Here is a 22,672-nt window from a genome sequence, read left to right as displayed (position 1 = left end):
TCTGCTGTGCTGCCTGTGGTTGTGTCGTGGTTGTGGTGAGTGTGGCCGTGCTGTTGTGTTGTGCTGGCTGTGGTTGTGTCGTGGTTGTGGTGAGTGTGGCCGTGCTGTGGTGTTGTGCTGCCTGTGGTTGTGTCGTGGTTGTGGTGAGTGTGGCCGTGCTGTTCTGCTGTGCTGCCTGTGGTTGTGTCGTGGTTGTGGTGAGTGTGGCCGTGCTGTGGTGTTGTGCTGCCTGTGGTTGTGTCGTGGTTGTGGTGAGTGTGGCCGTGCTGTTGTTGTGTTGCTCACCCCTGGTTGTTCTCTCGCCAGGGCTAACCCCGTGCTCAATCTCATGCTGGACGCCCCTTCGGACCTGGGCTTTGACGAGGACTCCAACGCCGACGCCGCCAGGTGGGCCGGGAACGTGTCCTTAGGGGGCTGGGTTGTGGTGCCCCAGCCCTCATGGGGCCCAGCCTGGGGGCCCAAACTGTGCCCTCGGTGTCCCCTCAGCCCCGCGGGCGGGCGCTCTGACCGGACGGGCACTGCCCAGCCCAGCGGCACCCTGGCTAATCTGTGCTGCTCCCCCCCCCCCCCCCATAGCCTGAACTCGCTGGACGAAAACATCGTGGAGAACCCGGCGGAGGGCAGCCCTGGTCCCCCAGTGCTGCAGGTGAGTGAGTGGCCCCCGCGCCCACGTCTCCCGTGGCGGGCATGGCCTGCGTGGCAGCGTGCTCTGCCCCGCTCTGGCCATGCATTAGCTCTGCCTCCACCACGCGCCATGCCAGCCGTGGGCAATGGCCATGGCAGCTCCCTGGCTTTGGCGCCCACGTTGTGGCCTGGCCTGGTGGCGCCGTCACTCTAGCACATCTGGGGTGGAGGCTGAGGGGGAGGTGGGGATGGGAGCCCAGGACTGGGGGGCAGCCGGCACCATGTGGGGGTAATTGACGATCGCAGCAGCTGTCAGACACCGGCCTGCTCGGTGGAGCCAGGACCCCAGCTGACTAGGGAGGGGTGGGGCGGGGCACCCCTGGGTCTGGCACTTCCGTTCGCTCACAGCCTGGCTCCCCACGGTGCAGCCGCTGAGGATGCCGTAGCCGTGGGTGCAGCTCGCGGCTGGCACGGGGCAGTTCTGCTGGGTGCACTGTGGCCGCACAACTCCCTGTCGCTCTCCTCCGCCAGCTGGGTCGGGCGGGGGCTCCGGCGCAGCTGGGCGGCTGTGAGGAGCCCCTGACGGCCGCCCTGCAGGCCCACCACATGACTCCGGCTAGCGAGCCAGCTCGGCAACTGGGAGACCCCACCAGGGCAACCTTCACCTTCAGCAACCCCTGCCTGGACACCACGGACCTGTGAGAGCCCCCGGCTGGTGCTGGGGAGGAGCGGCCACAGCGCAGCGGGACTCGTGTGGCAGATCCCCGCGGAGAGCTGGAGCGACCTGCTGGCTCTGTAATGGCCCGTCCCTGCCAATAAAGCTGCCCAGCCTGGGGCTGGCAGTCCCCTTCCCATTGGGGGGGCCTCGCACAGCCCCTGGACTGTCGGAAACCCCTCAGCCTGGCTCAGAGGTGTCTGGGCCCCTTGCTCACGTGGCTGGCGGCTCTTAGCAGGGGACTTTGGGAAGCAGGGCAGGGCTGTGGGGAGCGGGGTGGTCCAGCATGGGCAGTGGTGGCATTGGGGTGTGTGTCGCTGCCTCGCCCTGCTACAGACAGGGTGACACGCTGGGGGTCAGCGTGGGGCAATGGAGGACAAGGCACAGGCCAGGCCCTGGAGCCTGCTGGGCCCTGGCTTGGGACAGCCTGGGGTGACTGGGGTGGGGAGGGGGAAACCCTGGCACACGCTGGGCTGGCTCTTCCCTCTGCACTTGGCACAGCCTGATTCTTGGCCCAGGCCTGTGTGGCCTGCTGTGGCGCTCAGCCGCTGCAGCCCATGCCCCTGGCAGTACCCGCCCCGACTGCCGGGCTCCCTGGTGACACTTCCGCATAGAGGTCTGGTAGCCTGGCCCAAGTGCAACGCACGGGCTTGCTGCCCTAATCCCCCCACACACGGGGGCTGGGCAAGGCAGGGCTCCCACGGGTGTGCAGTGGGGGAGGGCACACACGGGGGCTGGGCATTTGCAAAGCCGGCTCAGAGACTTTCCAGTGTCCAAAGGCGCCCGAGCAGCGTCAGCCGAACAGGCCGTGCCCCAGGGAGGCAGGCAGCGTTTCTCCCAGGGGGCCACTGGGGATGAGACAACCCCAAGCCAATCGCCGCTGCGGCGTGCCGGCTCCCTGGAGCAGTGCCTGACGCCCCCCGGGCCCAGGAAAGACGGTGCCCCCCCCCCGGGGAAGGAAGGCCTCCAGAGCAGGTTTTCCAGGTTTTATTACCCAACATCCAAGTTCACAAGTTTTACCCAAAAAACCAAGGAAAAAGAAGAAGTAAATGGCGAAGTCCCGGCAGCCGCCTGGCCTGGCTCAGTCCTTGTGATCGCTGCGGCACACCAACACTGTCCAGAGACCAGCACGCCAGGCGGGCAGGCCAGCTGTGCCACGTCTCCAGCCAACGCCGCTGGATCTGCAGGCAGATTGTGGGGACCCTCCCCTGCTGGAAACGCACATGCCCCCCCCCAGCCCTGTCTGGGAGCTGTTATGCCAGGGGCACGTCGCAGACCTGCCCACGCGGCTGCCTGGCACTCGGGGATGAGCAGGTGGCGTTCTGCTGTGGGGGGCACAGGTTGGGCGTGGGACTGGGTGCCATGGCCCAGTGCCCCTGTGCTGTTGGCTGAGGCATCACAGAGCAGGTGCCACTGTGTGCCAGCCCCCTTGGCTTGCCGCTTTGCAAGCCCCCTGTGCCAGGTGCGGCCCGTGGGGCTGCCACTGAACGCCCCTGCCTGTAGCGTGATGAGCAGTGCCAGGCCATGGCACAGGCTGCAGGCAGTGGGACAGCAAGGGCGGGGGGGGGGGCGGGGACTTGACCAGCAAAGAGCTCCAGTGGCTTGGGCCAGCTCTGTGCCATGCTCCACACACACCTGACCCACTGCCATCCCCTATCCCACCCTGTGCCTACGCCCCAGCAGGGCCACCAGGCACCTGTGCTCTGGCCAGGCGAGGGGCAGGGAAGCAATGTCTGCCCCCCACCCCCTTTGCACTTGGGGTTTGTTAATGTGCTTGTAACGGGGTGAACTCGCCCCTCAGCCACATGGCTCTGGGAACGCTGCCCTGAGCGGCTGGGCCCTGGCAGGCTCTGCCTGGCAGCATGGGCACAAGTCTGGATCACTGAAGCCAGCACCGGTGGCTGGCACCATGGGGTGCACCAGGGTCCAGGGGGGTCATCTCCCCCTTGCCCCCAGCTACTTGGGCCAATGCTGCAGCCAGTGGGAGCTACAATCAGCCTCTCCCCAGCCAATCGGGACTGTTCTGTGGGGATCAAGTGCTCCCTCACTGGCCAATCATCTGCCTGGGAATCCTGTACACTGATTGGCTGAAAAGGTGTACTTCAGCCCAGTGAGTGATCCCCGTGTGTTGATTGGCTGGAGAGGCAGGAACGTGATGGGCTCCTCCCCCGGCGCAGAGCTGGTGCCCAAGAGCCCAGGTGGGTCCTCATGTACATGGGACACACCCATTACCTGGGTAGGGGCAGGCCAGGGTATCCTGCAGGCTGATTGGCTGGGAAAGTCACATGATTGACACCTACTTCAATTGCTACCATCTGGCTTCGCGGCATGGCCTGGCAGAGCAGGTGGCACCTTGGGCACCAGGGCCTCCGCGCTGGGCTATGGCCTGGCCAGGTGCCCCTGGGTGAGAGAGACACAGCAGGCACCTGCCTCCAAGTGACCCTGCAGCTGCACCCGTGCCCTGGAGCCTCCTGCAGGGCAAGGCAGTGCCCTCTCCCCCCTGCCCAGGCGGGACACCCTGGTGCGTGGCACTGAAACTGGGCACCAAACACCCACTGCCCTCTGGGCCCCAGGTGCCCCCCAGCGGGCCCCTCCCCCTCAGCGGCAGGACTCTCAGAACAAGCAGGGGGACGCCTGCTCCAGGGCTGGGCAGTCCGGGGGGAAGACACTCCTGCCATGCCCACCTGCACCAGGCCAGCTGCCCTGAGTGGCTGGGCCCTGCCCCACGCTGGGCCTGAGCCCTGCTCTCTCCCCCCCCCGGGCAGAGCCCGCTGGCTCAGTGGGGTGCGTCCTGAGGGGCACCCAGCCCAGAGAGAAGCAGCCGGGTCCTTCTCACCACACGCCGCCTCTGCGTCTTCCTCTGGCCCCCTCCTGCCTGGGCCAGTCCCCAGCCGTTCCTGCATCAGGTTCAGGGCACTGATCACCACCACCCACAGGATCAGCTCCCTGGCACAGCCTTTGCCCCGCGTCCACCCGCGCTCCCACTCGGCAGCTCTGGCTCAGGTCGCTTTACGAGCTGCACCAGGGCAGGAGGCCCAAGCACCCTGTGCTGGGGGCTCGCTCTGCCGGGAGGATGGGGGGCGAGGGCTGGACACCGGAACCACCAGCAGGCTCTGTCCCCAGCCCCACTGCAGCGTGGGCTTCGCCAGGGTGAATGTCGGAGCAGCGGGGGGGGGGGGGTGCTGCCCCCAGCTCCGGCCGGGGTGCGTCCTAGCAGCTGTGACTCCCCCCCGACACACACAAGCACTCGGCTGGGCTCAGCCTGCCTGCTTTGTTTCCAGAGACAAACCACGAAATCCCACCACGACGGAAGTTTGTAGAAGAGGGAAGAAAAGGAAACGGCTCCTCACGCCACCGGAGTGAGCGGCTCTGGGGGGGAAACGCCACCGCATGAGTCCTTTAAAAAGCCTGAAAATTCAAACACGGTTCAATAAAATCTCCCCTGAAAAACCCAAATGTGAAAAGTGCCAACAAACCCCTTTGTGGTCTGAAAACCATGTGGACTTCAGGGGCGCATGGCTGTGTCCCCCCCCCTTGCAGGGACACGCACAGCCACGCCCCCACACACACACTGACATGCACACACAGACACACAGTGACACACACACGCAGGGACACCCAGACACACACACGCAGGGACACACAGACACAGGCACACACACGCAGGGACCCACATATGCCCACACAGGGACCGGCACACACAGGGACCCACAGCCACACGCACCCACAGGGATTCCCTGACAGGACATGAACGTTGCCCAGTGGTCTGGGTTTCTCAGGCAATTGGCTTGGTTTGTGGCCTTGGCACCTGGGCCTGGACTCCAAGACGCACCCCCCGCTCTGTGGAGCCCACTGGGGCACCTGGCTGCTGGTGCCGGGAGCGTGATGAGCTGGGATCCCACCGAGAACGGAGCACGTGAGCCTGAGCTGCCGGGTCAGAACCAGCTCAGATTCCAGGGCCCGTCTGCCAGGTCACTGCTGAGCCAAGGGGGAGCGGGAGGGACCTGCCTTGACTGACTGACAACGTGAGAACAAAGGCAGCAGGCTGGGCCCCTGCCCCCACCCAGCTGGGCCGCCACTCGCAGCTCTGGGCCCAGGCATCTGTTACTGGGTCCGGCAGCACTAGCCCCTCTGGCCTGGCCCAGCCCCACTGGCCCCTCCAGCTGCTTGGCTGTAAGCCACGAGTTCAGGTTTGTTTTGGGCTGGACTCCCAGGGTCCTCCTGAAACTCCCCCCTAGAAACCCAGTTGCTGGGAGCCTGCCCCTCCTGGTGTGGGGGTGGCAGACGCCGCTCCGTGTGCTGGGCAGGTGCCATTCCCCTGGCACAAGGGCTAAGGCCTGCCACCCAGCTCTTCTCCTCTCCAAGGCTCTCGCTAGGGGCCCAGGGCTCGGCGCTTCTCCACTCACAACCCTTTGGTAGGAGACAATTGGGCGGCCTGAGCTCTGCCGCCAGGGCCTGTGCCATCTGCAGGCGCAGCTACGCCTCCCCGCCCTGGCACGCCCACTGAGCACCTGTGCAGTGGGCTGGGGAGAGCTGGGGAGGTTCCAGGAGCTGTTAAACCTGCAGCAGGGATGCACCACGCAGCGGCGCCTGCCCCCGGGTGCTCCGGTGTGAGGAGGGTGGGGCTGAGCTGGGGCAGAGGGCTACAGGCTGCCTCCCCGTGCCAGTGTGGGGAGGACACCCATCTGCAAAGCTCTGAGCTCAGTCGAGGGTGGGAGTCGGTGACAGCAGCTGGGCTGTGCTGCAGAGCCAGGGGCCTCTCAGGAACCGGAGCGAGGCTGGAGTTTGTCTCTCCAAACCACAGGCCGATACATGGCACCGGCAAAGCCAGCCCGGCTAGCAGGGCACAGCCTGACTGCAAGGCTTGCACCACCTCCCCAGGGAGCCTGGCTCGGGGGAGAGCAGGACTGCAGCTTTGCAGGGTGGCAGAGCGCGGCTGGTTCCAGCTGCCCAGGCTGACGGGAAGCTGGAGTCTCCCCAGAACGCACAAGGGGCATCAGGACTCTCCGGCTCGGCCAGGGCTCAGCCCCGGGCACTGGGCGCTATCCAGGGAGCCAGACCTTAGCACCTGGGCCGTGCTGTTTTGTGCTTTGGGATACTCAGCTTGTGACCCGGAGAAAGGCGAGGAGCCGCCCCCTGCCAGACACGCTCCCGAGGGCTGGCCCGCAACCACCCCCACCCCTTCCGCTTTTCTTCTGGCCTTCCCATCACGAGCTTCGCTGCACAAACCCCAGCCCCCACCCAGGGGTGCCCAGATGTTGCCCAGCAGAGGGACGGCTGCGTCAGCTGCAGCCTGACCCCAGATCGCAGCCAATCCCTCCTGCAGACCAAGGTGCAGTGTGTGGGGACTACGTGTCCCAGCATGCAGTGCTCCATCTCAATGGAAGCAGACATAGCTGGGGTGAGCACTGCATGCTGGGGCCTGAAGTCTCTGCAGGCCGCACCCTGCCCAGGCGTGCAGCTCGGGGAGGGGCAGTCTGGCCAGTGTCTGGGCTGGATGAGCAGGAGACCATGGGGTCCAAGTGCCTGGAGCTGCTGAGGCTGGGGCCAGAGGGGCAAGACCCCAGCCCCCAGAATTGCCTGAGAAACCCCACGACCTGGGCTGGGCTGCCGTTCCCAGCTCGCCAGGGCGCGAGCGGCTGCTTCACTCCACGGCGGGGCCGGCCCGGGAGCAGCAGCGGGGCCGGCGCACGCTCTGCAGAAGTGCCCGGAACATGCTGGGCGGCCGCTTGACTTCCCCCTTCTGCGGCGCCCCCTTGATGGAGCTGGCCCGGGTGCTCTGCGGCGTCATCACCACCTGCCGGCCGTGCTCCTCGATCTGCTTCTCCAGGTGCTTCTGGATGGCCATGCCCAGCACCTCCACCTCCATGGCGGCGCCGTACACCTCCCACGTCATCCCCTTCTCGTCCCAGCAGACTTCCCGGATGGGCTCGGGCGGCTCTTCCTGCGCCCCTTTCACGTGCACCTCGGGGTAGGATGCCTGGGGAGACTTGGCCACCGGCGTCATGGGCCCCGTGGCCACAGACCTGGTCTCCACTGGGATGGAGACCTGCATCTCCGCATCCTTCTTGGAGGGCTTCAGCTCCGGGCCCGGGCTCTTCAGGCCTGAGGGGCCTTGGCCCCGGCTGTGGAAGGTGAAGGCCGAGGACCCGTCCGGGGGGTTTATGGGGCTGATGGCCACAGACACCAGCGACACTCGGCTGCCGACCTGTGTCCCGGTGTCCTGAGTCCCAGAGTCCTGTGGGGGAGGAGTGACCTCAAACGAGTAGGCCTTGGAGAGCAGCTCCACAGTCCGGGGCTCCCGAGCGGCCTCCTCCCCAGGCCCCACCTCCGGCCCCGTTGCTCGTCGCGGCTCCTGAGCTGGGCTTCCCTCCGCAGTGCTCTGGGGCGGGGCGGGTCCCCCTTCGGCCTCAGCTGGAGCCGCCCGGCTCTCCCCTGACTTGCTGGGAGCAGCAGCAGAGGGGGCCTCTGGCTCGGCTTTCTGGATGGAGAGAGGGGCAGGGGGACTGGTCTCCTTGGCTCGGGCTGACGGGGTCGAACCTGCATCCAGCCTTGTTCCCGGGCCTGACGCTGCTTCCGTTCCCGGGGTGGACTCCTTGGTCGCTTCCGGAGGAGAAGGAAGCACCATGTCCCCATTGCCCCCTGGCCGTGGGGCAGCCGGGGGTCCCAGCTGGGCCTTGGCCTCTGCCAGAGACGCAGGTGCTTTCCCACCAGCGTCTCCACAGGGTGTGCCCATGCCGTCATCGGACAACGGCGCTGCGCCGGGGGCTCCCACGCTCCAACGGGACACAGCTCCCTTGCAGGCCCCAGGCTGCTCTTGGCTTCGGTCCTGCAGGCACGTGCGAGGCACCGGACCCAGCTCCGGACTGACCGCGGCGGCTCCAGCACCGTCTGGCTCAGGGTCTGTGTCGGCTGGATCAAGAAATGCAACGTGTTTCAGAGCAGCCGGGGCGCTCGGCAGGTCCTTGCTGTGCCCCTTGAGGCACGGTCCCGGGCTGGCCACGGCAGCGCCCACCCCTGCTGGAGGGCCCTGGGGGACGACGGAGCCGTCGGGCCGCGCCAAGGGGCCCGAGCTCCGCTCGCCATTCTGTCCCAAGCAGCTCACAGCCAGAGGCGTTTGCTCGGCCCCCTTTTCCAACGGCCCTGCTCCCGCTCCGGGGCCCTTGAGAGCCAAGGCCCGGCCGCCAGCCGCGGGCTCCGGCGAGGACGGCTGGGCCATGGCGGGGGCCTCGTCTCGTCTCTCTGTGCTGCCTTGGCTGCCGGGCTCGGTGCCGCTGGCCTCGGTGCCGCAGCAGTTCCTCATGGCCAGTGCGCCGGCCCCGCAGCGGGAGGGGTGGAGGTAGCCACTCGTCGCGTCCTCGGCAGCCCCCTCCTGTGCGAGCAGCTGCAGGCTCTCCGGCTCCTCAGCGCTGCCCATGCCTCGGCCAGGGCTCTCCCATGCTACTCCACCGCCTGGCACGCGGCTCTGAAACAGAGACAACAGCAGGTTACGCTGCAGCCCTGGGCACTGCTCCGTTCTGCACCACCTCCTCCGGCAGCACGGCCCAGACCCACGGGCCTCCCACTGCCCCGGCTGCAGCCCCTTCGCTGCTAAGGAAATCGGCCCCACAGGGGCCGGACTCTGCCCCTAGCACCAGAGAGGCAGGAGCCGCCCGTGCCCAGCAGGAGAATGGGGGGGGGCACTGGAAAGACAGATTAGGGTGATGGGGAGCAGGACACCCCAGCCACAGGCTGTGCCCACTGCCCACAAGGAGCAGCTGGAGCTGCGTCCGCCTCTGGCCGAACTGTCGCAGTCCTGCCTTGTGCCCTGTAGGGGGCGAGAGCCGGGGTCTGTGCATGGGCATTCCCCTGCCCGCGCTCCAGGCTCCCCCTGCCCCCCATTCCAAGCTCCCCCTGTACACTGCAGGTCCCCTGCCCCCGCTCCAGGCTCCCCCTACCCCCCATTGCAAGCTCCCCCTGTACACTGCAGGTCCCCTGCCCCCGCTCCAGGCTCCCCCTACCCCCCATTGCAAGCTCCCCCTGTACACTGCAGGTCCCCTGCCCCGCTCCAGGCTCCCCCTACCCCCCATTGCAAGCTCCCCCTGTACACTGCAGGTCCCCTGCCCCCGCTCCAGGCTCCCCCGCCCCTGCTCCAGGCTCTCCCTGCCCCCACTCCAAGCTCCACCCACATACACTCCAGGTCCCGCCCCCCCTGCTCCAGGCTTCCCCCGAGGGCAGAGCTTCAGCCTTGATGGGACCCAGGACCAACCCAACAGGACCCCAGTCTCCAAGCAGGGCCCGAGGTACCCAGCACCTGCGGGGCGAGGCCCTCGGCTGCTCCCTGTGCTTCCAGCTCATCTGTCCCGGTACAGACAGCGCCTCGGTGGCAGAGCTGACGTGCCCGCATGCACTAAACGCCTGACCAGCTCCAGGCCTGCACCAGTGCCAGCCCCAGTGCGCGTGTGTCACGGAGTGTGGGGGAGACACGGCCCTGCACCCCCGGCTCCCTGCGATTCACCAGGACTCTCAGCCAGCCAGTAACACAGCAGGTTTATTGGGCGACAGGAACACAGTCCAGGACAGGGCTTGCCAGACAACAGGACCCCTCAGTTAGGTCCATCTGGGGGCCCCAGGGAGGCCACAGCCCCGTTGGGAAACCCAAGCCCGTCAGGGCGCCTCTCTCCATTTCCCAGCCAGCTCCAAACTGAAACTCTCCCCTCCAGCCTCTCACTCAGCCTCCCCCAGCTCCTCTCCCAGCCCTTGTCCAGTGTCCCGGGCAGAGGTGTCACCTGGCCCCCAACCCCGGTCCTGGGTTCTCGTGTTACATGCTCAGGTATCCTCCCTCAAGGCCAGTCTCCCATCCCCCAATGCCGAAACTCCCCTGCCACCATCCCAGGCCAACACTCCCTACCCACTATTCCAAGAGCACCTTAAGAACAGACCCAGTTCGTCACATCTCTCCCCCCTTCGAGACCGAACTGAGCGGGGTCACTCCGGCCAGTGACCTGGGGAAGTTCGAACCTACCTACATTCCCATGGACGCCCCAGCATCCCCCCCTTCGTGGGGGAGAATTACACAAGGCCCTTCCAGCTTCACACCCCCTTTAGGTCGGGGGTGCTCCATGGCACTCGTAGTTCGCATGTGGGAAGGTTTATGCAGCCCATGCCCTTTTCCCACCCCAATACCCCGAGGTTCAAGCTGGGCTGGGGTCTTCCCCCCGCATTCCAGTCTGGAGGGCTGTGATTTGGGCTCTCTTGGTTAAGAGCCCCCCTTTTTACCTTGGCCACCCTCTGGAAAGGCTCCTCTGTGCTGGGCCAGGGTCCTACAGCCATTTTCCCCTTGTCCCAGGCCTTCCTCACCCTCTGGCAGGGGTCACAGGAGTGGCAGTGCTGCCAGACATTAGTAAAGACCCCAGGCCAGTAAAAGTTCAATAGCAGCCTCTGCTGGGTACACCGGATTCCCTGGTGCCCTGAAAGGGGGATGTCATGGGCCCAGCACAGCAGCTGGCGGCGATACTTCCGGGGTACCACCAGCTGCCTCCTGATCCCCCCGACTTCATTTCCCCCGGGGGAGCCCATTCTCGGTACAGGAATCCCTTCTCCCACAGGAACCTTTTCCGGCAACCTCCCCCCATGGTCGGTACCACACTGAGATCAGCCAGGTCCCTTATCTTCTGCAAGGAGGGATCTTTCTGCACCTCGGCCTGGAACTCAGCAGCTGGGACAGGGATGGAGACCTGCTCTCTCTCACCGGCTGGGTCCGAGGCCTCAGCCTCCCTGAGACGTGTCCCTGGGCACTCCCTCCCCACCAGGTTAGGGTCCTGCACCTCGGGAAAGGTACCCTCCCCGAGGTCAGGGCGCAGTGTCCCTTGCCGGCTCTGGCTACGGGTCACGACCAGGGCACCCTGGGGGTTGCTTGGCCAGTTCTCCATGTCCCCTCCCATTAACACCTCAGTGGGTAAATGGGGGTGCACCCCCACTTCCTTGGGGACCTCCTTGTCCCCCCATTTCAAGTGTACTCTTGCCACGGGCACCTTGAATGGGGTTCCACCCACCCCCATCAGGGTCAGGTAGGTGTTGGGCATCACCTGATCTGGAGCTACCACCTCGGGCCGGGCCAGCGTTACCTCAGCGTCCGTGTCTCAGTATCCATAGACTTTCCTCCCATCCACCTCCAGGGGAACAAGGCACTCGCTCTGCAGGGACAGCCCTGCACCCACCCTGTAAACGGAAAACCTGATGTCCGGAGCATCCAGCTCTGCGGAGGAGTTGGCCTGAGACCCTCCTCCCTCCTGAACAGTTGATAAGCTGTCAGCCCCCCTTGCTTGGGGCGCTGGGTCCGAATGTGGCCTCTTTGGCCACAGTGATAGCAGCCTATGTCCCGTGGGTCCCCTCGAGCCGGTCAGTTGGTCCTGACGCCGGATGTTCCCCTTGGGAGAGGGTCCTCCATTTTTCCCCTATGGGAGGTCCCAGGGTGACTCACTCTCTGCATCGCGGCGGGCCTGTTCCTTTGGGGCTCCTCCCTGCCACCCTGACCGGCTCTTCACAAACTCATCAGCCAGCCGCCCTGCATGTCGTGGGTTCTCCGGCTTTCTGTCCACCAACCACAGCCTCAGGTCGGATGGGCACGGCTCATACAGTTGCTCCAGTACCAGCAGTTTAACCAGGTCCCCCTTCGTCTGGGCCCCATCTGCCCACTTGCTGGCGTATCCCTCCATGCGGACGGCTAGCTGCAGATAGGAGACCTCAGGGGTTTTATCCTAACTCTGGAACCTCTCCCGGTACATCTCCGGAGTCAGCCCAAACTCGCGCAGCAGGGCCTGCTTGAGTAGTTCGTAGTTCCCTTTCTCCTCCTCTCCCAGCTGGCCGTACAATGCCACAGCTTTGGGGTCCAGTAAGGGGGTGAGAACCCGGAGCCTGTCCACAGGATCCCCCTGGTGCAGCTCGCAGGCCGTCTCAAAGGCATCCAGGAAGTCCATGTCCTCCCGCTCCTTACGCGGGGCCAGGATGCACTTATCAAAGCTCCGCGCAGTCCTGGCCCCCCCCTCACTCACCGCAGCCCGGGGCCCGCTGCCCCCCAGCCTCGCCAGTTCCAGTTCATGCTGCCTCTGTTTCTCTTTTTCCTCCAGTTCATGCTGCCTCTGTTTTTCCTGTTCTGCTAGTTCTGCTCACTCCTCCATCAGTTCCTGCTGCCTCAACTCTAGCTCTTTCAGCCTTATTTCCTTCTCCAGTCCCAGCTGCCTCAACTCCAGCGATGGGGAGCTTTGCCGGGAGGATCCCCTGCTGGCCGGGGGTGTCAAGGTGCCCTCAGTATTCGCTGGGCTCCTCCCTGCCCTCCCCCTAGGCATAGGAAGGAGGGTTCTTGGGAAGCCCTCAGCCGCCGGCTGACCACTCCCAGCAGGGACAGACACTGGTGCCTGGGCTGCATATGCCAGGCTGCTTCCCGCAGAGACAGGGATTAGTTCATTCGAGCGATCTCCCTCCTCCAGCCGGGCAATCAGCTGGTCTTTGGTGAGCCTCCCACTGCGCAGACCCTCTGCTTGCACAGCTCCACCAGGTCGCACTTACGCCGCTTGGCAAACCTCCTCCTGCTGGCCACTCGCAGGCCGGGGTGCTCGCCGCTCCCCAGAGTTTCCAGGAAGACCCTTATTGTGCCAGCCCTTCTCGAGGTCACCACCTCTCTGCCAGGGTCGAGCTGCAGACTCCTCCGCCCCTGGGACCGCTCGCTGCAATCCCCCGGGGGACCCTGGTACTGCAAAGTCCTTCTCTCTGGTCACACACTCCCAGGGGTTAACCACCCCCTGAAACCGTCCCTCGCTGATTCTTCAGCACGCCCGGTCCCCATCAATCCCCCTTCATTTTACTGCTCCCCAGTCACTTACTGCAGGAAGCGCCATCCCCAGGGTGCAGTAGATTCCACCTCTAACACCAGTTGTCACGGAGTGTGGGGGGAGACCAGGCCCTGCACCCCCGGCTTCCTGCGATTCACCAGGACTCTCAGCCAGCCAGTAACACAGCAGGTTTATTTAGACGACAGGAACACAGTCCAACACAGGCCTTGCACGTACAGACAACAGGACCCCTTTAGTTAGGTCCATCTGGGGCCCCAGGGAGGCCACAGCCCCGTTAGGAAACCCAAGCCCCGCCAGGGCGCCTCTCTCCATTTCCCTGCCAGCTCCAAACTGAAACCCCCTCCAGCCTCTCACTCAGCCTCCCCCCGGCTCCTCCCCCAGCCTTTGTCCAGTGTCCCGGGCAGAGGTGTCACCTGGCCTCCAACCCAGTGCCTGGGTTCTCGTGTTACATGCTCAGGTATCCTCCCTCAAGGAAAATCTCCCATCCCCAATGCAGACAGTCCCAGCCAAATTCCCCTGCAACCTTCCCAGGCCAACACTCCCCACTCAGCATTCACAGACCACAGCAAGAACAGTCCCAGTTCGTCACAACGTGCAAACGAGGCGCACTGTTCTACACATGCATTTCCTAACGCAGGTCCACGGAGGCGACACGCTGGGCTGGGGTGGGAGTCGATGGCCGTGGCACAAGTGTGGGATGGTGCAATGGTCACAGACCCTCTCCCCCACCACAGTCCACGTGCATGGGTGGGCATGTGTCTGCCCCCTGCCCTGCAGTGCCACCTCTGCCACGCCCTTTGCTATAGCGACGTTTGGCCTCCCCCTGCCCCTCCCCGACGGGTGCCTTGGTGCCTGCGGGCGGCTCTGCTGACCGCGAAGGGAGAGGATGTGAGGACGTCACAGCCCCGATTCTAGCTTCTCTCGACGTGGTCAGGCAGAGTTGAGGCCTGAGCAATTGGGGCTGGGCAAGGCTTGTGGTGCCTGCGGCACGTCCAGCAGCAGAGCAGGGAATGCTGGCCAGGCCTCCCGGACTGAGCAGCGCGGCCAGCGCCTCGGCCCAGCGGGTTTGCGGGGAAGGAAGGAAAAGGAATTTCTGGCAGGCTGACGGAGGAGTGAAAGAGGGTTAATTGGAGCTGCTCTGAGGGCTGGGGCATGAGACAGCCCCGTCCTCCCCCTGAGAGCCCAGGCCAACATGGCTGCAGAACGGACACCAGGGCAAACTGGTCCTGCAGCCAGACCCAGAGCCCTTTGTCCCCCACCCCCACCCCCGGCACAGACCTCCAGGTCTCTCCTGCAGCCAGACCCAGAGCCCTGTGTCCCGGCCCCAGCACAGACCTCCAGGTCTCTCCTGCAGCCAGACCCAGAGCCCTGTGTCCCCCCCCTGCCCCCGGCACAGACCTCCAGGTCTCCTGCAGCCAGACCCAGAGCCCTGTGTCCCGTCCCTTCCCGTCCCACGCGGCCCCAGCACAGACCTCCAGGTCTCTCCTGCAGCCAGACCCAGAGCCCTGTGTCCCCCCCCCAGCACAGACCTCCAGGTCTCTCCTGCAGCCAGACCCAGAGCCCTGTGTCCCGTCCTGTTCCCCCGGCCCCAGCACAGACCTCCAGGTCTCTCCTGCAGCCAGACCCAGAGCCCTGTGTCCCATCCCCAGCAAAGACCTCCAGGTCTCTCCTGCAGCTCCTGTCCCCTCCCATGCGTCCCTGGTTTCTGCCTGATCCCAGCTAACCTCCATTGCTGAGGCCAAGGCACCCGCAGGGGCCCAGCTCCAGCCACCCCCGGCCTCTCTGGGCAGCTGAGGCTATTCAGCGCCAGCACCACCCTGCTTCTTGCCAGCTCGCTAGATCCATGGGCCAGGCCCATGCCTGGTGTAACCCTGGAAGCCAACAGATTTACACCAGTATTGACGTGGCCCCACACCCAAAATCTCCTAACGAGCAGGCAGGTCTCGAGGCGGAAATCCTGTGACTTTCAGCAACTTCTGCTGGGCCAGGCTAGGGGAGCAGGTCCTGCCCCGGCCCGGATGCAGCCGCACCGTGCAATGGGGCTCCCAGGGGCGCCTTGTGGACAGCAACTAGTGGGGGCAGAGCTGCCCTAAGCAGCCTCCCCGGTGATCACCCCAGCCCAGCCGTCGCAGGGGCCCAGGCCCCCGCCAGCACAGGGAATGGGGTGGGGCCGCACGGCCTGATCTGCTCCACAGTGAAATGCAATAGGAGGCTTGCCCCAAACATTCCCCCCCAGGAAGGAGGGGTACCACCCCCAGCTCGCAGACTGGGCACTGAGATACCCAGAGCTGGGACCACCCCTGGTGCCCAGGAGCTGCACAGGGGCAGGCTCTGGCTTGCTGCCCTTCCCAGGAGTTGTGCCAGAACGTGTGTGGGGCCCAGCTTGGGCTGCCGGGGAGATCTGCTGGGTCAGCGTTGGTCCTGGGTCCCCTCCCCCACACAGCAGCGCAGGAGGTGGGGGGGACCAGAGCTCACCCAGGCAGCTTCGGGGTGCACAGGCCTTTGGGGGGATGTTGCCCGGGGGAGATCACCCCCGCAGAGCGGCACCAGCCGTGCCAGCATTCGGAATCCTGGCTCCCAGCCCTGTGCCTGTTCCACTAGCCCATGTCGTCTCTCCAGGCCCAGGGTCCCACGGCCCCGACTCGCCAGCTTCCGCCCGGCCTGCACTAGAGACGCGCTCGAGCCCCCGGCCCAGCGGGTGAGTGGCTGTCGCCCTCTCTGGGGCCATTGGTGTGGTACCCAGCTATGGGCAGGTGAGGCTCTGAGGGGCCAGGCAGCTGAGAGCCCCTGCAGGGCACGGCCCTGTGCAGGTATCGAGGGGGCTGGTTGCATGCACTGCACTGTGTGTGCGCGAATGGGGGTGACACCACAGTGCGGTTAGGGGGATGGTGCATGGCTGGTGCAGAGGACGCAAGCAGCTGGGGCATGGGCAGGCAGCAGGTACAGGGCTCTGTGTTGGGTAACATGGGGGTGGGGGGCAGGTACGGGGGTCTGCACTGAGGGCGGCAGTGGGGCTGGGTCAGGGGAGGCAGCGGGTCACAGGCAGGTGTAGGGATCTAGGCAGGGAGCACAGGGGTCAGGCTGTCGGAGCAGGTACAGGGAGATATGGGAGTTGGGCTGGTAGGACAGGTACAGGGGGGCTGGGTTGGGGGCAGATACGGGGTCTGGATTGGGGGCTGGGGGCAGGTATGGGGGCTGAGTTGGGGGCAGATACGGGGTCTGGATTGGGGGCTGGGTTGGGGGCAGGTATGTTGGGTCTGGATTGGGGCAGGTATGGGGGCTGGGTTGGGGACAGGTATGGGGCTGGGTTGGGAGGCAGGTACGTTGGGTCTGGATTGGAGGACTGGGTTGGGGGGCAGGTACGGAGGGCTGGGTTGGGAGCAGATACGGGGGGCTGGGTTGGGAGGCAGGTACGTTGGGTCTGGATTGGGGGCAGGTACGGAGGGCTGGGTTGGGAGCAGATACGGGGGGCTGGGTTGGGAGGCAGGTACGTTGGGTCTGGATTGGGGGCAGGTACGGAGGGCTGGGTTGGGGGGCTGGATTTGGAGGCATGATATTTTACAGAGATCAGTTCACAGCTGTTGCTGGCCCCTGCTCACAGAGGTTCCTGGGCCCAGCCCAGCCCTGCCCGTCTGCCAGTGCCTGGCTCTGATGTTATTGACACAGCCCAGGACCGGATCGATCATTGGTGCAACCACGGCCCTGTAGTGGCACCAAAGCTCGTATAAAGGGGGGCTAAGACGAGGTTCTGGTTGCTGGTTATGATTATGCTGTCTGTGTGCTTGGATCATTTCTGTATTTAAAGTTATGAATATTGGCTCTAGACTGTTTGTATTTCAAACTTGTGCTGTGCTTCTGGGTGACACCCCAGACAATGTGGCGTCAGCACTGCCTAGCCTGCTTGATGGCCATTAAGGACCATCAGCTACACAACTGACCCATTGAGAGAAGACAGATCCACCTTGTGACTCAGCAAGGCAGGGACAGGCCTATGGACCCAACTCTGAGGTTCTCCCAGGCCATGTGCTGGGCAGCTTGTGTTTGGAACAAAGGAAGCACAAGCTGCATGGCAAGAGACTATAGAAGGCTGCAGCTTCTCCATCTTGTCTTCACTCCTGCTTCTTAGCTCTGGAGGGACTTTGCTACAAACTGAAGCTCTGCACAAAGGACTGACTGACCCATCCCAGCGGGGGATGTTCTCCAGAGACTTGATTTGAACCTGCAGTTTATTCCATCACTGCTACAAGCCTGAACCAAGAACTGTAGATAATTGATTCTATTTAACCAGTTCTAACTCTCATCTATATTTCTTTCTTTCTTTCTATGAATAAACCTTTAGATTTTAAAGGATTGGCAACAGTGTGATTTGTGGGTAAGATCTGATGTGTATATTGACCTGGGTCTGGGGCTTGGTCCTTTGGGATCGGGAGAACCATTTTTCTTTTATTGGGGTGTTGGTTTTCATAACCATTCATCCCCAGGACGAGTGGCACTGGTGGTGATACTGGGAAACTGGAGTGTCTAAGGGAATTGCTTGTGTGACTTGTGGTTAGCCAGTGGGGTGAGACCAAAGTCCTCTCTGTTTGGCTGGTTTGGTGCCTTAATAGTAAAGGAACCCAGCCTTGGGCTGTGACTGCCCTGCTCTGAGCAATTTGTCCTGAACTGATAATCTGAGTGGTGTCCCGCCGGAGGCCGCATCGTTACACTGGCACAGAGGGGGGATGCCTGGCATGCACCCCTGGGACTCAGCTGGTTGCATCACAGGGTCCTGTAGCCAGCGTGACCTGGGCCACACGCCCTGGCCCCATGTCACCCACCAGCAGCCCCGCGGTGGGAGGAGCGCAGGGTTTGCCAGTGGGCACAGAGGATGATGCCAGACCCTCTGGGGCTAGTGCCAGCACAGGGAGGGACACAGGGCTGCCCATGACAGAATCCCCCCCTCCTGCCAAGGAACTCTGGGGCATGGGTCGGCATCTGCCCATCCAGCTGGGAAGCCCAAGAGAAGCTGGATGGGGAAGCCAGGCTCCCTGGGCCCTCGTGGGGTGCTCTGCAGCCAGTGCTGGCCCGAGCCCTAGAGAGCTGCCCGGGCTCAGAGCCAGGGAGGGCGCGACACAGCGGATCCCTGGGATGGTGGCTGAGCTGAGGCCGGCTGTGCAGCACGGTGCCCATCAATGTCCAGCTGTGTCTTCATCATGCCCTCTGCCGTGCCGCTGCCTGTCTGACTCGCTGTCTCTGTCCTGAGGGCTGTAACCAACCCCTGCCTCTGCTCGTCGCTACGCCAAGCCCAGGGCCGCGTGGCACCGATCCCCAGGCGACTAGATCCACCAGAGCTGGGTCCTGCCCTCTCACCCCGCTGCAATCCACTGACATCCCTCAGGCAGGCCCGTGTGCTGAGGATCCACTGCTCCCCCCAGTGCCCCAGACAGACTCTTACTGGTACTGTTGGGACACGTTCTCCAAAAGCCTCTGAACCTGCCCCTGCAAAAGCAGAGGCTGATCCGTGCACGCACCAAGCCCCTGCCTTTGCACACCAAGCTGGGCATTGTGCTCACAACCAAGATATTCCTGCACGTGCACGAGGGTGTTTCCACGTGGAGGGGGTGCAAATGCAGCCCGTTCTGACAGCAGCTGCGGCTCCCGAGCCCATGAGGATCCAATGCCCCAAGGCCAAGCGAGGGGGCACTGTGCTGACTTTGAGCAGGTAGCTACCACCACGCTCCTGGGTACCTGTGATCACCCAGCGCCCCTTGCAAGGGTAGGATCCTCAGCCCCGCAGTCCTGGCCAAACTCCTACTGGAGGCAGGCGTTTCCCTGCCACACACTGGGTACAGGATTCCTCCCCCACTCCTGGCCCTTGCTGCTCTGTGCTGTCAGACAGCTGCAGGCTTCACCCCAGAGGTGACCGCAGTGGAAGCCGTGTCGAGTACGGCTGGAATCCTGCAGGCTCCACGGATCTCAGAGCAGAGTCTGCTGAGCACTGGCTGCTTCTCCCCGTCTCCAGCTGCTCCACAGCATTGAAAGAAGCTAAAAATACATCGCTTTCCTACCTCTGGCGATGACACATGGGAGGAGAAAGGGGAGTGATGGGAGAACACGGAGGGGAGGGGGCTGGTGACAGAGGGGGAGGGGGGAAGCTGGGCAAGGGAGAACGGGGAGAGGGCAATGCAAAGGGGAGGTGGGGGTTGTGGGTGAGCTGGACGGGGGCAGGCCAGGTGAGGAGGTATCCACCGTATGACAAAGTGCCCGGCCCAGTGAGCGAGGGTGATCCCTGCTCCACGCACCACCCTGCCAGCCCCTCCTCTGGGCAGTGCCCAGCCACGCCGCACATGGGGAGCGATGGCCACACCTGTTTGTGGTGCTTGGGGTCAGTTTTCAGCTCTGAACCTGGCACCTGCCACCTGCACCCCAAAGCTGTGCAAAGCCGGTGCCTGCTCCGATGGATGCCCAGGGGCTCAGCCAGGCCTCGGGGCCAGCCTTCCTGCTCAACGCAAGGAGCAGAGAAAGGGCAGGACAGGGCAGGGGACGGGGGGTGCTGATGGCACATGCAATGGGGCCATGTTCATCCCGGCTGCTGTGCTGGTGTTGCATGGCTCTGAGCGAGTGATACTGGCCAATGCTAGCGCAGCGCCAGGCAGAACCTGCTCCCCGTGCGAGCAGGAATCCAGCCCTTCCGCCCGGGCCCAGAGCGGCCTGTCCTGCCTGGGGGGGGGGTGTGACATGTTGCCAGAGCGGAGCAGCTCACCCCGCTGCGTTGGGGGCACAGGGAATCCAGCTGCCAGCAGGTATGGGGGGTCGGCGTATGTGGTGACGGAGCATAGCAGGGAAAACCGCTCCCAGAGGGGTAAGAGCTGGATGTGAGACAGCAGGGCCCTGCTGTGCATCACGCTCGCCTGCTACTCTCCTTCGGCGTCTGGGCAAATCCAGCGTCATCCACGCACCGAACGAACAGCGGCTCGCTGGGAACTACAAACGCAGCTCACGCCCTGGCCCCACCATTCGGACTCTGATCTCCCCGGGGCAGTCAGAGCCACCGGCAGAGCACCGCATTCTGCTGAGCCAGGGAGCGACTGGACTGGAGGGACGCCGCAGCGAGCGGGGCACAGCGCTGTCCCCCAGCTCGGCGCTCGCCTCCCAGCTCGGCGCTCGCCTGGCTCCTAGTTACCATCCCTGCAGGAACGGCGGGAGCAGCCAGGCGGTAACAGCGAGTTTGCTATGGGACAAACGCCCTGGGCGTAGACTCTCTCCCAGCCTGCCCACTGTGCTCCCCACGCCCCGCTCTCCAGGCCTGTCCCGCCAAAGGGGGCCGCGTATGCGCTGCTCTGTGGTGTGTTTAAAGTCAGCTCCGTTTGCGGCAGGGTGGCAGCAGCAGAGTAGGAAAAGCAGCATCTCACATCCACACCGGGTGTGAAGTGCTTTCCAGCATGTTCAGTGGTTAGTTTGGTTCAATGGCTCCCAGCACCCCCCCTCTAAAACTGTTCTGGCGCCCCTGCTGTAACCCCATTCGCCACACCCCACCGCCGGGGCCCTCCCCTCGGGTACCCTGGGCAAGGGGCCTGCAAAAGCCACAGCCCAGCACTGAGCGACTCCCTGGGGCACTCAGTCCCACCTAACCCAGCTGCCCAGGCTGCTGCTGGCAGGCTCTGGGAACCAGACTGACCCAAGAGTCTCTCTGGTCTGAGCCTGTCTCTGGGAGCTGTTTGCTGGGCCTGGCATTGCCAAGCATAGACCAGAGGAGCAATTGCCGTAAATATTCGCCAGGTACAAAATTCCAGTTGCACTGGAGGCTTTTCCCCAGGGCTGATCCGTTCCTCTCTCGCCTTCCCAGGTGCAGGAATCTGCGTTCAGCGAGGGTCCCCCTCCACCCGCACACTCGTGTGCACGTGTGTGCGCGCACTGAGCAAATCCTCCTCCAAGACCCCCGCCCTCAGCCACTGCCACCAGCCAGGCCAAGAGAGCGGGCCGGGGGCCAGGCCCTGTCCCGGGGGGGCAGGTGCCAATGGGCGGGAGGGGAGAGCCTGCTCTGGGGGGGGCACATCTGCAGGATGGACTATTGCACCGAGCGCTTGTGCTGCGTGAAAGGAAGCCGGGGGCGGGGCCGGTCTCCTCGGAAACCGACATCGCCCGGTCCCCCGGCCGGATCCCCGAAAACCCGGAGCACGCGGCCACGACACACACCCAGCCCCGTGTAGACACGGCACCGCCAGCGCCAGCGCCAGCGCCAGCACACCTCCCCCCCCCCTCCGCCGGGCACGTGGGCCCCCACCGGCCCCCCGGGATCCCGCACCCAGGCGGGGGGCCCCTGCCCCGGAGCCCCCCCGCGGCTCTGTCCCGGCACCGCGCGGGCTCCCCGCTGCCGCCGGGCCGGGGGCGCACCAGGTTCCCCTCGCTCGGCTCCCCGCGCCCCGCCCGCGTGCACTGACCTGCGGGACCCCGGGGAGCCCCGGCCCCGCGTCCGGCTCGGGGAGACGCGCCGCCCCGCACCGCTGTTCAGGCGCTGCCGGCGAGTGCAGCTGGGAGCATGCGTGGGGGAGGCGGCGGATTTCGGGGCGAGGAGGCGGGCGAAGCCGCGAGCCGAGCCGAGCCGAGCCGAGCCGCGCCGCGCCGCTCCGAGGGGAGGAGGGCCCGGCTCCGCGGGGCTGGAGCTGCGCCATGGGGCGGACGGGGGGCAGCACCCTGGGCACGGGCACGGGCACAGGCAGGGCACCGAGCCCGTTCCTGGGGGCTGCCCCTGCAGGGCGGCATGGTGCCAATGGGCAGCGCCATGCCAGGTTTCCTTGGAAGATCCCGAGCCCCTGCCACAGGCCGGTGGGGATGTGCCCGGGGACTCGGCGGGCAGGGCTGCCCCCGGCCCCCTGGGAGTCCAGGCCTAGGCACTCGCTGGGCTCCAGCAGCCGGTCCCCACCCCGCAGATCCCCAGGCGCCGCTGGGCAGAGAGACAGACGCCCAGAGCTTCGGTGCTGGTGACCAGTGGGAGCTGGGGATCCCAGGCCCTCTGCCCTGGCACTGGGGAGGCCCGGTCAGCCTGGCACAAAGACTCCCCCTCCGCAGGGCACGGCTGGCTACTCGCTGCCCTGGGCAGAAATGGAGCGCGGTGCCAGGGAGAAGTGCCCGCTGACAGCTCTGGAGATCAGAGGCCTCCACACAAGCAGGGCCAGCGGGCAGAATGCCCCACCTCGTCCTGCCAGGGCCCCTCCAGCCCTGGGGACAAAGGGGAGCTCGGCCGCTCTCGCCCATGCAGCTCCAGGGGGTCGTGCCTGAGGCTTTGGGACTCGCCACTGCCCCGAGACCCCTGGCTTCTTTCCCCCAGGCCACCAGCAGCTGTCGGGGAAAGACTTGATCAGATTGGGTCCAGTGCCGGGTAACAGCTGCATTCGGGTCCCCGCTCCCCGGAGCTAGCCATCCATCCCTGGGCACGGGCACTGGGCGTCTCTGGCCACTCGCACAGGCTGGGGCTGAGTTGGCCAGTGGATTCTGCCCATCCAGCCCCCTCCCACCCCGACCC

General features: G+C 64.9%; 2 protein-coding genes across 2 annotated transcripts in view; one reads left to right on the top strand and one right to left on the bottom strand.

The window, feature by feature from the left end:
* CDHR2 (cadherin related family member 2) overlaps positions 1-1,513 on the top strand; it is a 37,622-nt gene extending 36,109 nt beyond the window's left edge. Inside the window, exons 30-32 of the mRNA XM_039484394.1 lie at positions 307-387; positions 577-646; positions 1,156-1,513. Coding sequence (XP_039340328.1) covers positions 307-387; positions 577-646; positions 1,156-1,326 — 322 coding nt within the window. The 3' untranslated portion in view covers positions 1,327-1,513. The remainder of the gene's footprint in view (positions 1-306; positions 388-576; positions 647-1,155) is intronic.
* Positions 1,514-3,925: 2,412 nt separating this feature from the next.
* On the bottom strand, positions 3,926-21,650 carry GPRIN1 (G protein regulated inducer of neurite outgrowth 1). Its single transcript, XM_039486756.1, has 2 exons — positions 21,591-21,650; positions 3,926-8,804 (listed from the first exon to the last, which is right to left on the bottom strand). Exon 2 carries the CDS (start codon positions 8,754-8,756, stop codon positions 6,984-6,986), a length of 1,773 nt encoding a protein of 590 aa, XP_039342690.1. The 5' UTR covers positions 8,757-8,804; positions 21,591-21,650; the 3' UTR covers positions 3,926-6,983.
* Positions 21,651-22,672: the final 1,022 nt, after the last annotated feature.

This window comes from Mauremys reevesii, linkage group 8, assembly GCF_016161935.1.
Source record: "Mauremys reevesii isolate NIE-2019 linkage group 8, ASM1616193v1, whole genome shotgun sequence".
Classification (NCBI taxonomy): Eukaryota; Metazoa; Chordata; order Testudines; family Geoemydidae; genus Mauremys; species Mauremys reevesii.
Note: the sequence above shows the minus strand (reverse complement) of the source record. Positions and strands in the feature narration are given on the sequence as shown.